The following is a 14466-nucleotide window of genomic DNA, read 5'->3' as shown; positions in this document are numbered from 1 at the left end:
AGGAGCGTGCTCCGGATTCGAGGGTCACCCTCTGCGCGTGGGTTTTCGTTTGTTTTGCGATTTGCGTTTCTTTTGCTGTTTTCTAGTCAATTGCACAACTCCGTTCTCGGGGCGGCGGCGGGCTGGGGAGGGGGCCGCGGCTGCAGAGGCGAGCCCCCCGCCCTCGCCCCGAAAGTCCCTCCTCGACCCGGGCTCCTGGCGTGTGTGGGTGTGTGTGTGTGTGCATGCTGTGCTCGTGTGCAAGGGGCCGGGAAGGGGAGGGCGGCGTGCGTGCGTGTGCCCGCGAGGGCTGCTGCCGGGGTGTGCGTGTCTGCGTGCGATTGTGGGGCCCCAGCGGCCTGGGCGTCGGCTGAGCTGATGCTGGGGCTTCCAGAAGGCCGGGGGCCCCGAGCTGCCGGTTATAGGAGTTGGAAGGGGACACGGGGAGGGGGTCTCGGGCAGGGGGGCCGGGAGGGCCTGCCCAGAAGTCACTTTGGCAGCAGCTGTCTAAAGGGCTCGGGGCCCTGGGGGGCGGCGGAGGCGGGCGGGCCCCCCTGTAAATACGGCCCCAGGGTGGTCAGAGGGTCCCTCGCCACCTGTCCCCTTGTGACCTCCCCCTTTGACCTCCAGCTGACTATGCATGCCAGCTGAGTGGCCGGCTGAGCCCCGGACCCTCTTGGAGTCTGCCTCCCTCACCCCCTCCCCATCAATAAAACTGTTTACAACCACCGGCCCCCAAGGCTCCGGGTCTGCTCTGTCCCCTGGGGTGGGACCTGGACGGTGGCGTGGCCCAGGGCAATTGGGACCACCCGAGAGACTCACCGCTGGGTCACAGCAGTGAACAGAATTCTGGGGAGCTGGTATGGAAGTATGGAAAGAAAGCTGGGAGTAGGTCCCTGTCTTCATCTGGATGGGGCCAGGCCACCCGATTGGCCCTTCAGCCAATATTCATTGTGCATCTACTGTGCGCCGCGCACTGTATGGGCCCTCGTCCTCGTGTTGTTCAGAGCCTGGTGGGGGAGACCGAGCACACACAAGCACATTAGGACTTGATTTGAGGCAGCGATGTATAATGAAGAAAAAGCCAGATAATGTGCTAGGTAGGGGTGACTGTGTGGTGTGTGTGGGGGCGACTGGTGAAGGAGGGCCTGCTGGAAGAGGTGGACATTTGAGCTGAGACGGGATGAGTGAGAAGGAGCAGCCGTGGGGAGATGTGCAGAGAGAGCGGTCCAGGCAGAGGGAACGGCCAGTGCTAAGGCCCTGAGGTGGGCGCAAGCTGGGAGGAGGGGTGAGGTGGCCGGTGTGGCTGGAGCAGCGTGAGTGAGCGGGGAGGCGGTGGAGGTGAGGAGAGAGAGGAGGACAGGGCCTCAGGCAGGCAGAGCCTGGAAGGTAAGGAGTATGAATCTTTTTATTGTAAAATACTTAAATACACATAAATTCAAATGTACCATTTGAACCATTTTTCAGTGCACAGCTCAGTGGCAAGAAGTCCATTCACATGGTCGTAAAACCGTCCCCACCATCCATCTCCAGAACTTTTCCATCTTCCTAAACTGACACTCTGTCCCCATGAAATACCAACTCCCCATTCCTTCCTACCCTCAGCCTCATGAATTTTAAGTGGGACAGGGAGCCAGCAGAGGGTTTTAAGCAGGGGACGTGATCTGATTTCCTTTCAAGCAATGGCTATAATTGTGTCATTACAATTCACATCCCTTCTTCCAGCCTACGTCCATTATGCTCCTACTGTGTGCTGGGCTCTGGGGACAGGGCAGTGAACAAGACAGAGCCGGTGCCCCCCTTGTTACGGGGACACTGATTTAAAAAACAAAAATACACAAAACACTACGATGGCATCTACCAGCTCCTCCCACCCCCGGGTCTGTTTTTTCAACCTGATTGAAATAGATTTGACATGTAACATTGTGTAAGTTTCAGGGGTACAATGTGATGACTTGATAGATGTATGTATTGCAAAAACCATTACCACAATAAGGTTAGTTAACACATGCATCACTCACATAGTTACCTCTGTGTGTGTGTGTGGGTGGTGAGAACTTTTAAGATTTACTCTCTTAGCGACTTTCAAGTATACAATACAGTATTATTAATTCAAGTCACCATGTTGTATATTACATCCCCAGAACTTATTGATTTTATAACTGCAAGTTTGTATCCTTCAACCACCATCTCCCCATTTCCCCCACCCCCAGCCCCTGGCAACCACCACTCTACTCTCGGTGTCTATGAGTTTGTGTTTTTTAATTTTTTTTTTAATTAATTAATTTATTTATTTTTAAGATTTTATTTATTTATTTTTTTCCCCCCAAAGCCCCAGTAGATAGTTGTATGTCATAGCTGCACAGCCTTCTAGTTGCTGCATGTGGGACGCGGCCTCAGCATGGCAGGAGAAGCGGTGCGTCGGTGCGCACCCGGGATCCGAACCCGGGCCGCCAGCAGCGGAGCGCGCGCACTTAACCACTAAGCCACGGGGCCGGCCCAGTTCGTGTTTTTTAAATTGCACATAGAAGTGAGATCATACAGTATCTGTCTTTCTCTGCCTGACTTATTTCACTTAGCATAATATCCTCCAGGTTCAATCACATCGTTGTCTTGGCTATTGTGAATAATACTGCAATGAACATGGGGTGCGGATATCTTTTCAAGATAGATACCCAGCCGTGGGATTGCTAGATCATGTGATAATTCTACTTTTAATTTTTTGAGGAGCCTCCGTACTGTTCTCTGTAGTGGCTGCACCAATGTACATTCCCACCAACAGTGCACAAGGGTTCCCTTTTCTCCACGTCCTCACCAACACTTATCTCTTGCTTTTTTTTTTTTTTTTTTTTGGTGAGGAAGATCAGCCCTGAGCTAACATCTATTGCCAATCCTCCTCCTTTTTTTTCTGCAAAGCCCCAGTAGATAGTTGTATGTCATAGTTGCACATCCTTCTAGTTGCTGCATGTGGGACGCGGCCTCAGCATGGCCGGAGAAGCGGTGTGTCAGTGCACGCCCGGGATCCAAACCCGGGCCGCCAGTAGCGGAGCGCGCGCACTTAACCGCTAAGCCACGGGGCCGGCCCCATCTCTTGCCTTTTGGATGAGAGCCATTCTAACAGGTGTGAGGGGATATCTCATGTTTTGATTTGCATTTCCCCGATGAGTAGTGATGTTGAGCATCTTTTCATGTGCCTGTTGGCCACCTGTATGTCTTCTTTGGAAAAATGTCTATTCAGGTCCTCCGCCCGTTTTTGTGTGTCTGTCTCTGCAGGTCTGTCATTCTCTCCTGCTCTGTCTATGTCTCTGGTTCTGTCTACGTATTTCCGCCTGTCTCTGTGTCAGTATCTATATCTGTGGATCCATGTGAGTGTCTGTCTGTCTGTCTTTATCTGTGCCTGTCTAGGGCAGCCTGTGCGTTGTCTCTGAAGCTGTGTGTCCCCTAAGACAGAATAGAGACAAATTCCTTCAGAGATTGGGCTGAGGAGAAGAGGCCATGGCCAGGCCTGAAAAAAGTCCTGGGTGCATGTCAAGATACACATCACACCGGCATGTTTAGAACTCAACAAGAATGAAAGTACTGAATAGCCAACCCGTGAGATGCAGCCAAAGCAGTTCTCAGAGGGAAATTTATAGCCTCCAGATGCATTTATTAGGAAGTGAGAAAGATCCCAAACAAATAGCACCTCAGCTTCAGAGGAAAAAAGAGCAGAAGGGGCCCTCGGACACTGAGCTCAACTTCACAGATGGGGAAACTGAGGCCAAGGAAAGTTAAGCCACCCGCCCAAGGTCACAAAGCAAGGCAGTTCCGGGCAGAGCTGGGATTCAGAGCCAGATCTAGCCCTTCCCAAGCCATTGTTCAAAGACCGTGGAGACTTCTGACATCACCCACTTTTGAATTCTATTTGTTAAAAAATTATTTAATTAAAAAAAATAAACCAACAATAATATGTCACGAATTCAAGACAAGTGTTTTTTTGTTCTTTTTACCGAGCTTCCTTGTTGCTCAGATTTATTGTAAATAGTATCTCTTTCTCAAAGAGCTGTCCCGTCCCCCAAGACTGGCTCCCTGCAAACTTGACCCTTGACTTCTGGGTTGGGGGAAGTGGGGACTCAGCCCCAGAGACTCCTGGGTGCCCGTTCCTCAAAAGCAGGAATTAGGGGAAGGAAAAACTGGGCAGAAGCTGGGCCAAGAAAGGGGTGGACCCTTCGTCCCCGCTGCTGCCCTTCTCCTGCCAGGAAGCAATTTTGCAATCCTGCCCCTCCTTTCCCTTGCCTGGCTCAGGTCCAGCCCCTAACGGGAACAGGATGTGGGTGGGGACTTCCCTAGGGTTGGTGCGGCTGCCCCCAGCCCAGGCAGGTATAAGGCCACCTCACCAAGCCAAGGGAACCTGGATGGGACAGAAAGAGGCCACCATGTCCTCTTGGAGCCAAGAGCAAAACCAGAGGTAGGTCCCCACCCCACCCATTCTAGGCAGGCCTGGACACCAGGCAGCACAGGAATACGCATTCTGTCTGACGCACTGAGTTCACATGGCCAGATGTAGGTCTGCAGGCTGGAACAGACCCACCTTCAGGCTTTAACTATGACAGACCCGCTGCCACACGCAAGTGGGCCACAGGCCAGGCGGGGAGTGGGAACCCATCCCCCCATCACAGGCCTCCTAAAGGGACCCAGAGGAGGCCTCCAAGGGTTACTGTGCCACTGTCAACTACCCCAGCCCAAGGCCAAACGCCCGCCCCCAGACCTGCGCAAAGCAGGATGCACTACAAGAATCCCGGTTGCACCTGGAGCCCTGGGTTGCACCCGAGTGCTTTGGAGCAAGATGGAGCTGGACACAGGTTACCTAACCTGGTTTGTTCAGGGCTGGACGGAAAGAGGAGGAGCCCAGAGGGGGAAACTGAGAGCTCTGCTTGGGAAGGTCAGAGAAAGCTTCATAGAAAAGGGAGCATTGCCAATAGGGCTTTGCAGGATGAGTAGGAGTTCACTGCCTCTGCCTTCAAAACATGGAGCCAGGGAGATAAGAAATGACCCAGAAAACAAGCTAGAAGTTAGCAAATTGGACTGCGAATAAGTAACAGCCCATTAGGGCTGGGCTGGCAATGCGGAAGAGTAGCATTTAGGGGTCAGACTAAGAAACTCGAGTTTCAGAGAAATAGAATTCTCCCTGGAGGGGTGAGGGTGCAAACCAGGAGAAGAGGAGGAGGTGACTGCGAGCAACAAGGTGGCATGGTCCAGGGTGGGGGAAGTAAACACGGGAAAAAGTAGGCAGATTCCGGGGATAATTTCACCTAGCTGAGTATGTCTCCATTTTGGCTTATTAAGCACTTTTGTCATTACCTGCAGCCCAGGGGGCCTGAACCCCCATCTTTCTAGAACTCTGTTACTGCTGCTGTTATCTGTGGCCTCGGCCCAGGGGGACCCCCCAAACCCCAATGCCTGCCTGGTGTTCCAGTCGGTCAAGGGCACCACCGTTAACTGCCACCCACCTGCCGAGATTCCCCGCCGCCTCCCGGCCGACACCGTCCACCTGGCCGTGGAGTTCTTCAACCTCACCCAGCTTCCAGCCGACATCCTCCGGGGCACCCCCAAACTCCAGGAGCTGCATCTTTCCAGCAACCGGCTGGAGAACCTCTCGGCTGAGTTCCTGCTGCCAGTGCCTCAGCTGAAGGTGCTGGATCTGACCAGAAACGCGCTGAGCCGGCTGCCGCGCGGGCTCTTCCGGGGCTCGGCCGCCCTCCGCACCCTGGTGCTGAAGGAAAACCGGCTCCACATCCTGGAGGCCTCGTGTCTGCACGGCCTACAAGCCCTGGAGCATCTGGACCTGTCCGAGAACCGCCTGCGGACGCTGCCCGCTGGGCTGCTGGCTAACCTCACCGACCTGCGCGTCCTCGACCTTAGCAATAACCGGCTGGAGACTTTGCCCCCTGACCTTCTGCGGGGACCCCAGCGGCTGGAACGGCTGCACCTGGAGGGGAACAGACTGCGGGCACTGGAGGACGACCTCCTGGCGCCCCAAAAGGACCTGCGCCACCTCTTCCTGAGTGACAACCAGCTAGCCAAGGTGGCAGCCAACGCCTTCCGGGGGCTGCGGCGGCTGGACTTCCTGGACCTCTCCAACAACTCGCTGAGCAGCGTGCCCAAGGGGCTCTGGGCGGGCCTGGGGCGGCCCACCCGGGACCTACAGGACGGCTTCGACCTCTCCCAGAACCCCTGGATCTGTGACGGAAACCTGCGCGACCTCTTTCGGTGGCTTGTGGACAATAAAGATAAGATGTTCTTCCGGAATGACACGCGCTGTGCTGCACCTGCTGCCTTGAAGGGCTGGACGCTCCTGGCGGTGGCCGAGTCCCATTGAGGCCTGGGCGGGAGGTGAGGGGACAGGGCCTGGCAGAACGCTGCACCCCACTTAGCAAATTACTCCAGCTTCTAGGGGTCGGGCTTTTCCATAATGGCTGGGACCTGTTTCGCCCAGGCTTCCCAAAACACACCGTGGGCTCTCATTTTCCTCGTCTTTGCTGGAGCTGTACCCTCTTCCAGGAATATCTTTCCCCCGTCTCCCAGATCTCTTGGTCTTGGGGCTCCCTCGGCCCGCTCGGCCTCCCTCTGACCCAGCCTTGGCCGCCCCGGGTTGTCTCTCTCTGGCTCTGCCTCCCCCAGTTTGCAGGGCTCTCTGAGTCCGGGGCCTGGGGCTGAGTGTCCTGTTACCCAGCATCGCTCAGTCTGGGGTCAGACGGGAGGGGCTTAATAAAACGGCTGCTGAGTGGAACGGGATGACTTGGCATTCCTGTGTCTTTGCATCTCCCAACTCACCGTCCCAGGTCTCCAGGACGAAGGAGGAGGAAAGAAGAGGGGTGACCCAGGGGACCTGATGGCCCATCGCTTCTACTCCCCCTCCCCCATCTCGGGACTTAACTGGAAATAAAACCCTGACCGTTGCCCTGGTGTCATTTTACAAGTGGATTCCCGCCAGAGCTTGTCCTGGGGAAGGTTTACATTAAACCGGATTGCTTCAGGTCCCCAAACAATTTGTCAGGCTGGCCGGTGATAACGCAGGGGACGGCCACCCAGGGCAGGCGTGGGCAGGCTGGATGGGGCTGGACAGACGGGCAGAGGCCCAGGGGGCTGAGTTCTCGCCACTCAGAACCTGGGGCCACCTGCCGACACACTGTAGGGCGTGCTGGGGGCCGAGGTCAGATTTGGGGGGCCCCGGGGTGTCTGTGGCATGGTCGGTTTTTTCAGCTCCCCAGAAGGAGGCTCATGCCGAAGGTGGTGGTCATTCCAGGCATGGTGATCAAAGCCAGGGATCTGCAGCCCGGCAGAGCTGGGTTTGAATCGGATCTGGTTTAAGCATTCTGAGCCTCAATTTGCTCATCTGTGAAATGGGGATCCGAGGAATGGGGCCAGCCCAGCTCCTGGCTTAGTTAAATGGCAGACGGAAAAAAATAAAAAGAAAGACCTTGAGGACTTGCCCAAGGTCACTCGGCGAGGCGGTGGGGGCTGTGATGGCCCTCCACTGTCTCTGCGGCGACAGCACTGAGGGTGACAGGTGGCCAAACCCGGCCAGCGAAAGGAGCGCAATCCTGGAGCATCCAGCGTCCCCAGGTTGCTGTGGCGACCGCAGCGCGCTCCGGGAGCCCCAGGGAAGGGCGAGGGGCCCTGGACCCACGCCCCGGGCCCCGCCCCGCAGGCCTCTCCCCATTGGTCGGTCCCTGGAGGCCCCGCCTCCCGACCCTCTATAAGGCGGGTGAGCACGCGGGGGGCGGAGACTCGAGCCGGAGTCTGGGGTCCGCGGTGGCGCGCAGGGGCCGAGGCTGCGCGCGCGCAGGTGAGTGAGCGCCCCGCAGGCCCGGGGGCCCCCGATCGGGTTGGCGGACAGGGTCCAGCGGCGTGGGGAGGGGAGGGGCTGTCGGGCCAGAGCAGGTGGCCGAGACCCTTGGCCCAGTTGGCCGAAGCTCAGGACCCAGCTGGGCGGGGATCAGGGCTCTGAGGGTGAGGAGTGGGGACAAGGGAAGAACTGCAGGCGAGGCGTCTGAGGTCCAGCTCCCCGATCTGATCCTGCTTAGCTGAGTGACCTTGGGCCCAGCCTGGACCCGCTGCGTGCCTCAGTTTCCCTGTCTGTTAAACGGACTATGGGTGTATGGGGATTCCGCAGCTACGACCTGCACCCCCGCAGGGGGCTGCTTGTGCGGTTCTGTCTGGGGCAGGGGCGGCTGGGATCTCCTGCATTTGCAGAAGAGGAAACAGCCCAGAGAGGTAAAGGCACTTGCCCAAAGTCACACAGCAGGATTCGAACCCAGGTCTTTCTCTCCCCAGAGCCCAGGCTTTGAATCACGACAGTGCCCCCACCTTGCTAGACGCTCTCTAGTGTGCACCTGCTGTGTGCCGAGCCCTGTGCATGCATATCCGTGCCCCTCACGACGCTCCGAGGTAGGTATTATCGTTGCCCCATTTTGCGGATGAGGAAACTGAGGCCCCAAGAGGGAAAGAGGCTTGCCCAAGTCACAGAGCCCAGACAGACAGAACCCGGGAGCCGCGAGGGGCGGCGTGCAGGGGCCCCCCTCACTCTGTCCTGCCCCCCAGGGTGACCCCGTTGGCAGCAGGCATGTCAGAAGATGAGGCGGCTGAGGCCCCCAGCCCCAGCCCGTGGGAGCAGGACCAGCAGGTGAGGGGCACGGGGAAGGGTGGGCCCCCTCTCGCCTCCATCCTTGCTTCCAGCGCCTCCCTCGGGGGGCATTCTGGACCCCTCTCCCCCCTCGTCCTGGGCTAACATGTGGCCGAGCCCCCCCCCCGGGCCCCTCTGACGTCGCCCCTTCCCGCAGAGTGTGGTGCGGCGGGTGGTGGCCCTGCCGCTGCTCAGCCGCCTGCAGCCCCAGCGTGAGTGGCCGCCGCGCCCCGGCCTCCCCTGCTCCACGCGCGCCACGTGCCCCGCGGGACCCCCGCGCTGGGCGTCTTCCCAGTCTGCGCGCCTTCGGTCTGCCTGTCCCCCACGCGCCCGTGCCATCCTCCCCTCTCTCTCATTATGTCCCTCTGGAGTTTGATGGCTGGCCTGACACGCCTTGGGCTCTTTGCCGGTCCAGCCTCCCTCCCCCGTCTGCCCTTCTGTCCCTGAGCTCGAATCTCCCTGGACCCTTTGGCCAGCTCAGGGGTCCCAGGCCAGGGCCCCCCCAGCCTCTCGGCCAGCTTGCATGACCTTGAGCCTGCTCGCTGGGCCATCTGAGCCAGGCACGGGTGAGGAGACACCTTGGTGCTGGCAGCAGCCGGGTGGCAGGGCAGAGGCGGGGAGGGCACAGGAGGCGGGGCCCTGCCTGGTGGCCCCCCCTCACCCTCAGGGTCCCCAGCCCCTCCCAGGGGGCCAGCAGGGCCCCCGCTGTGGTCTGGGCCTCCTTCTCTCTCTGTCTCCCTCTCTTTTTCCTCTGCCTCTCTCTCCAGCACCCCCTCCCTCTATAACCCTCTCTGTGTCCCTACTTCTCTCGACGTCTTGCCGAGTCTCATCCCTGCCTCTCTTTCTCCAGTGGCCACCGTGAATGACCTCGCCTGCAGGGGCCTGGACACACTGGAGGAGAAGCTGCCTTTTCTCCAGCAGCCTTCGGAGACGGTAGCGGCAGGACCTGACTGTGGGGACCTGCGGGAGGCAGCGGGAGGGAAGAGGCCGCCTCGTCCCCGACCCGGCCTGGGCGTCTGGGCCAGCTTTTGTCAACTCAACAGCCACCAGCCAGATTAAAATAGTCGGCACCCACATTTATTGAGCACTTAATATGTGCCAGGAGGTGAGGGCGAGGAGAAACTGAGGCGCAGACCCAGGAAGGGGCCCGGGATCCAGCCCCGGGGAGCTGGGGGACCTGGGGAAGGGAGCCAGAGACCAACGGCCCTCCTGCCAGGTGGTGACCTCGGCCAAGGACACGGTGGCCAGCGGCGTGACGGGCGCGGTGGGCCTGGCCCGGCAGGGCGGCCGCTGGAGCGTGGAGCTGACGCGCTCCGTGAGCCACGCCGTGGACGTCGTGCTGGGCAAGTCGGAGGAGCTGGTGGACCACTTCCTGCCCATGACCGAGGAGGAGCTGGGTGAGGCCGGCGCCCTCGCCTCCCCGCCCCTGCGTCCGCCTGCCCGGTCCTCGTCCCCGGAGGGTACAGATCAGAGAGGTCCGGGACTCGCCCAAGGCCACACAGCAGATCAGCAGGAGGGCTGTGGGGCATTTATGGAGCACCTACTGTGTGCCGGGCACTTTTGATACATTCTCTAAGAGGTGGTTTGTAGAGTGGCTAAGAATAGTCCAGAGACAGGGCGCCTGGGTTCGAATCCAGGTCTGCCTCTTGCTTGCTGTGGGTCTTTGCCGCTCTTTGCCTCAGTTTACCCCATCTGTAAAATGGGCTGATAACAGTGCCCACATTGTAGGGTTTGTGGAAGGTTAGCTGAGCCGATGTTTCTAAAGGGAAACTAAATTTGGGAGCCCGCAGGCTGGTCGACTGGAAGGAGGGGGAGCCGACGAGGAGGGGGTGGCCGTACCGACACCCCCATCCCCGTCCTGTTGTCCAGCGGCGCTGGCAGCCAAGGCCGAGGGCCCGGATGTGGGCTCGGTGGAAAAGCAGAGGGAACACCAGGGCTACTTCGTGCGCCTGGGCTCGCTGTCGGCCCGGCTCCGCCACGTGGCCTACGATCACTCTCTGGGGAAACTGAGGCAGCGGAAGCACGATGCCCAGGACACGCTGGCTCAGCTGCAGGAGACCCTGGAGCCGGTGAGAGCCCCCTGCCCGCCCGCATGCAGGCCTGTGAGCATGCATGGTCTGAAGGGGAAGGCAGAGCCGGGTGTGCTCCACTCCCCTCCTCTCGTCCCGCCCACATCTCCTCCACACACAGTCCGTCCTCCCCGCAGCCCCCGCCAGAGGGCGCCCGTGAGCCCTGAGTCAGGTCCCCCTCCTCTGCCCACAGCCCTCCAGGGCTCCCCCTCCCTCGGGGGAGAAGCCCACGTCCTCCCTGCCGCCCCCCAGGCCCCGCACGACCTGCCCCGTCCCCTCCCCGCCCTCCCTCCTCCCTCTCTCCCCCTCGCTCCCTCTGCTCCAGCCACACGGGCTCCTCGCTGTTCCTCCAACACCCCAGGCCCATCCTGCCCCAGAACCTTTGCACGGGCTGTGCCCTCTGCCTGGCACACTTTACTTCCCTTCTTAGGGCATCTTGCTCCTAGAACTCATGTGATCTGCTTCTTCACTTACTTGTTTGTTGCATCCCCCAGACTGATAGCTCCGTGAGGGCAGGGACCCGCCCTGCTCCATCATTTAACAAACATTTATTGAGTGCCTACTGCATGCCAAGGTCTGTTCCAGGCACTGGCTGGCCCATTCACCGCTCTACTCCCAGCACCCAGCAGAGCTCCCATCACGCAAGAAGAGCTCAATAAATGCTCGTTCAGTGGATCAACTGAGCGCCTGGCACTAGGTTGCATGCTTCGCACACAATGGTGCAATAGGATCTTGCACCAACGCTGTGTTGTCTAATATCCGCTTTTTGTGTGTGGTGAAATATACATAACACAAACCATTTTAAGTGCACAGCTCAGCAGCATGAAGCACATTCACATGGTTGTGCAACAATCCGCACCATCCGTCTCCAGAACCTTCCATCTTCCCAAACTGAAACTCTGTCCCCATGAAACACTGACTCCCATCCTCTCCCCCAGCCCCTGGCCCCACCATCCACTTTCTGTCTCTGTGGATGTGACTCCTCTAGGGGCCTCCTGTGAGGGGACCACACAGTGTCTGTCCTTCTGTGTCTGGCTCACGTCACTGAGTGTCATGTCCCCAAGTCCATCCACGTTGGAGCAGGTGTCAGAACCTCCTTCCTTTTCATGACTGTGTAATATTCCAGCGTGTGGATGGATCATAACTTATTTCTGTTCATCTTCTAATGCCTGCCCTGTCCTGGGCTCTGAAGGCACAGAGGCCCCCTCGGGACACTCACAGTCCAGTAGGGTGATCAGAGTCATGACAGGGACACGCTGGGTGGTGTGGGACCCAGAGGAGGGATCTGCCCAGCCAGGAAGGGAGGAGGGAGGGCTTCCTGGAGGAGGCGATGTCTACACTGAGACTGGCACTGGAGTGAACCAGGCTGGAGGATGGGTGGAGGGAACAGTGTAGCTGGCAGAGGCACCAGCATGGGCGAAGACCTGGCCGTGGGTTTGAGCGTCAGGGGACCTTAATGTCTGGCCAAGGATGGGAGACAATGGGCAGGCGACCAGGCTGGGTGAGCAGGTACGATGCTTGCACACAGGCGGTGCTCCCTAAATGCTTACCGAGGCCCGATCCAGGCCAGGGTGGGTCCTGGCTCCGTGACCCCCAGATCCTCCAGCTCTGACGCCCACCGCCCCATCCCCACAGATCAACCTCACACAGTGTGGGGCGACCCCCACGGCCCCCGCCCGCCCCGGGAAGGTGCACGAGCTGTGGGAGGACTGGAGCCAGCGCCCCCTGGAGAACGGCCGCCTGTGCCGCCGCAGCCAGGTGGGACGGCCGGGAGGGGGCGGCGGGGGTGGGGAAGGTTCCGGATCCCCCCGGGGTTGCCAGGGCCTGGCTCCAGCTGTCGCGAGCCAACTGCTGAGGTCAGCTGGTTGGGGCGTCCATGGGGAAACTGAGGCAGGGAGACAGTCCTATTGGGTGTCCATGGGGAAACCAAGGCAAGTCGATACTGTTGGGTGTCCACAGGGGAAACTGAAGCAGGTTCATGGCTCTGTCCTGTGTCCATGATGGAAACTGAGGCAGGGCAGTGGTCCCTCTGGGTGTCCATGGGGAAACTGAGGCAGGGCAGTGGTCCCTCTGGGCGTCCATGGGGAAACTGAGGCAGAGCAGTGGTCCCTCTGGGTGTCCATGGGTAAACTGAGGTAGGGTTTGGTCTGTGTGTCCACAGGGAAACTGAGGCAGAGCCACAGTCCCGTTGTGTGCCCTGGGGAAACTGAGGCAGGGCAGTGGTGCCATTGAGTGCCCTGGGGAAACTGAGGCAGGGCGAGGGTTTCGGTGCCTCCTCGGGGACACTGAGCCCCCGGCCCCAGGCGGAGCTGGAGACGCTGGCGCTGCCCCGCAGGCTGCTGCGCGAGCCGCAGGGCACGGCGGACGCCCTGGCGAGCAGCGTGCGGGGCCTGTCCGGGGGGCCGCGTGGCCCGGGCGCGCGCCTGCGTGGACGAGCTGCTGGAGCCGGTGCTGCGCGCCGCGCCGCTGCCCTGGCTGGTCGGGCCCTTCGCGCCCGTCCTCGGGGAGCGGCCCGCGCCGCCGCCCGACCTCGAGGCCCTGGTGGACGAGGTCGTGGGGGGCCCCGACCCCCGCTGGGCGCGCCTGGACCGGCCGGCGCAGCGCGGCGACGCGCTGGGCCTCCCGGGGGGCGTTCCCGAGGAGGAGCCCGAGGGCCCCAGCCGCCCCCGGCACGCGCTGATGCCCCAGCTGGACTTCTGAGCCGGCGGGGCCGCGGGGGCCGCCCTGCACCCCGAGATCCCTGCTGCCCCCTGGTGGCCACGCATGAGCACTACCACCGACGCCGCGACTGGCCTCGGCCCGGGCCGAGCTTCATGATGTCACGCCCTCCCCCATCCTTCCCTTGGACTGCGGGGACTTGAACCCCAACTCACGTCCGACCGGCCCCAAGCTGGGTTCATCTGTCCGTGGCCCCGATCCCCCACCGCAAGGAGCGGGTCGACACCCCCCAGAGAAGCACACGTTTTGTGCACCTTTGAAAAGTGAGCGCCCCCCTCCCCCAGCTCGTACATCCCGGACTGAGGGGCCCCCCCAGGTGCCCGGCCGCACCCGCTGGGCCTGCCACGCCCACTGGCTTGGCCGTTTGGGGTTGTTCTCCAGAATAAAGGCGCTTCATGTCATCTAAGGGCCTGTGGCCTCTGTTCCGGCTGGGGGGGGGGGCCTCAGGGGTGCGTGTCTGCATGGCACGAGCCCGGGTTCCAGATTTGAAAGGAGCCAGGCCTCCCTGGCCAGCTTGGTCATCCGTCCGGAGTGCCGCCGTGAGCACCCAGCTCGGCTGGGCTAAGCATTCAGACGGAATGGAAGCCCTTCACACTTTAGTATAAATGAACTGAGACACAGGAGCAGGAGCAGGAGGAAGTCGGACCGGGTGGCCCCCCTTGTGCCCACCTCCCTGGCCCCGCTGTGGTCCTCCAGCCGCACCCGTCAGGATGGGGGAGACAGAAGGAGGCCAAGCGCCACGGGCCAGTCTCGTGGGGGCTCTCCCGTCCTCTGACCTCGTTCTCGGCTGCCCGCAGCTCCCGTGTGGCCGGGCGGGGTGTTGGGAAACCACAATCTGCTGTGGTGAGGTCAGGATGGCCCCTGGCTTCCCTGGGACCCGGCCCAGGGGCGGCTGGGGGAGCCCCGACTGCTTCCAACCCACCAATTCACTTCCCTGCCCCTGCTCAGGAACCTCCGTGGCTCCCTGTCGCCCTCGGACCAAACGTCCAAGTCCTCACCCCAGGACTGTGGTTTCATCCGTGGGCCCTACACAGA

General features: G+C 60.3%; 2 protein-coding genes across 2 annotated transcripts; both read left to right on the top strand.

The window, feature by feature from the left end:
* Positions 1-4336: 4336 nt before the first annotated feature.
* LRG1 (leucine rich alpha-2-glycoprotein 1) lies at positions 4337-8376 on the top strand. The gene is made up of 3 exons (XM_058537680.1): positions 4337-4426; positions 5326-6351; positions 8296-8376. The coding sequence occupies exons 1-2, from the start codon at positions 4374-4376 to the stop codon at positions 6335-6337; spliced, it is 1065 nt and encodes a 354-aa protein (XP_058393663.1). The 5' UTR covers positions 4337-4373; the 3' UTR covers positions 6338-6351; positions 8296-8376.
* On the top strand, positions 8320-13832 carry PLIN5 (perilipin 5). The gene is given in 9 exon segments (XM_058537597.1): positions 8320-8409; positions 8563-8644; positions 8802-8856; positions 9495-9577; positions 9861-10041; positions 10514-10713; positions 12349-12471; positions 13017-13111; positions 13113-13832. Coding segments are annotated over 9 exon segments (1152 nt in total). The 5' UTR covers positions 8320-8377; the 3' UTR covers positions 13414-13832.
* The last annotated feature ends 634 nt before the right edge of the window (positions 13833-14466 follow it).

The sequence above is a fragment of the Diceros bicornis genome, unplaced genomic scaffold, assembly GCF_020826845.1.
Source record: "Diceros bicornis minor isolate mBicDic1 unplaced genomic scaffold, mDicBic1.mat.cur scaffold_67_ctg1, whole genome shotgun sequence".
NCBI lineage: Eukaryota > Metazoa > Chordata > Mammalia > Perissodactyla > Rhinocerotidae > Diceros > Diceros bicornis.
The sequence above is the reverse complement of the archived record's forward strand: the minus strand, read 5'-3'. Positions and strand labels throughout refer to the sequence as shown.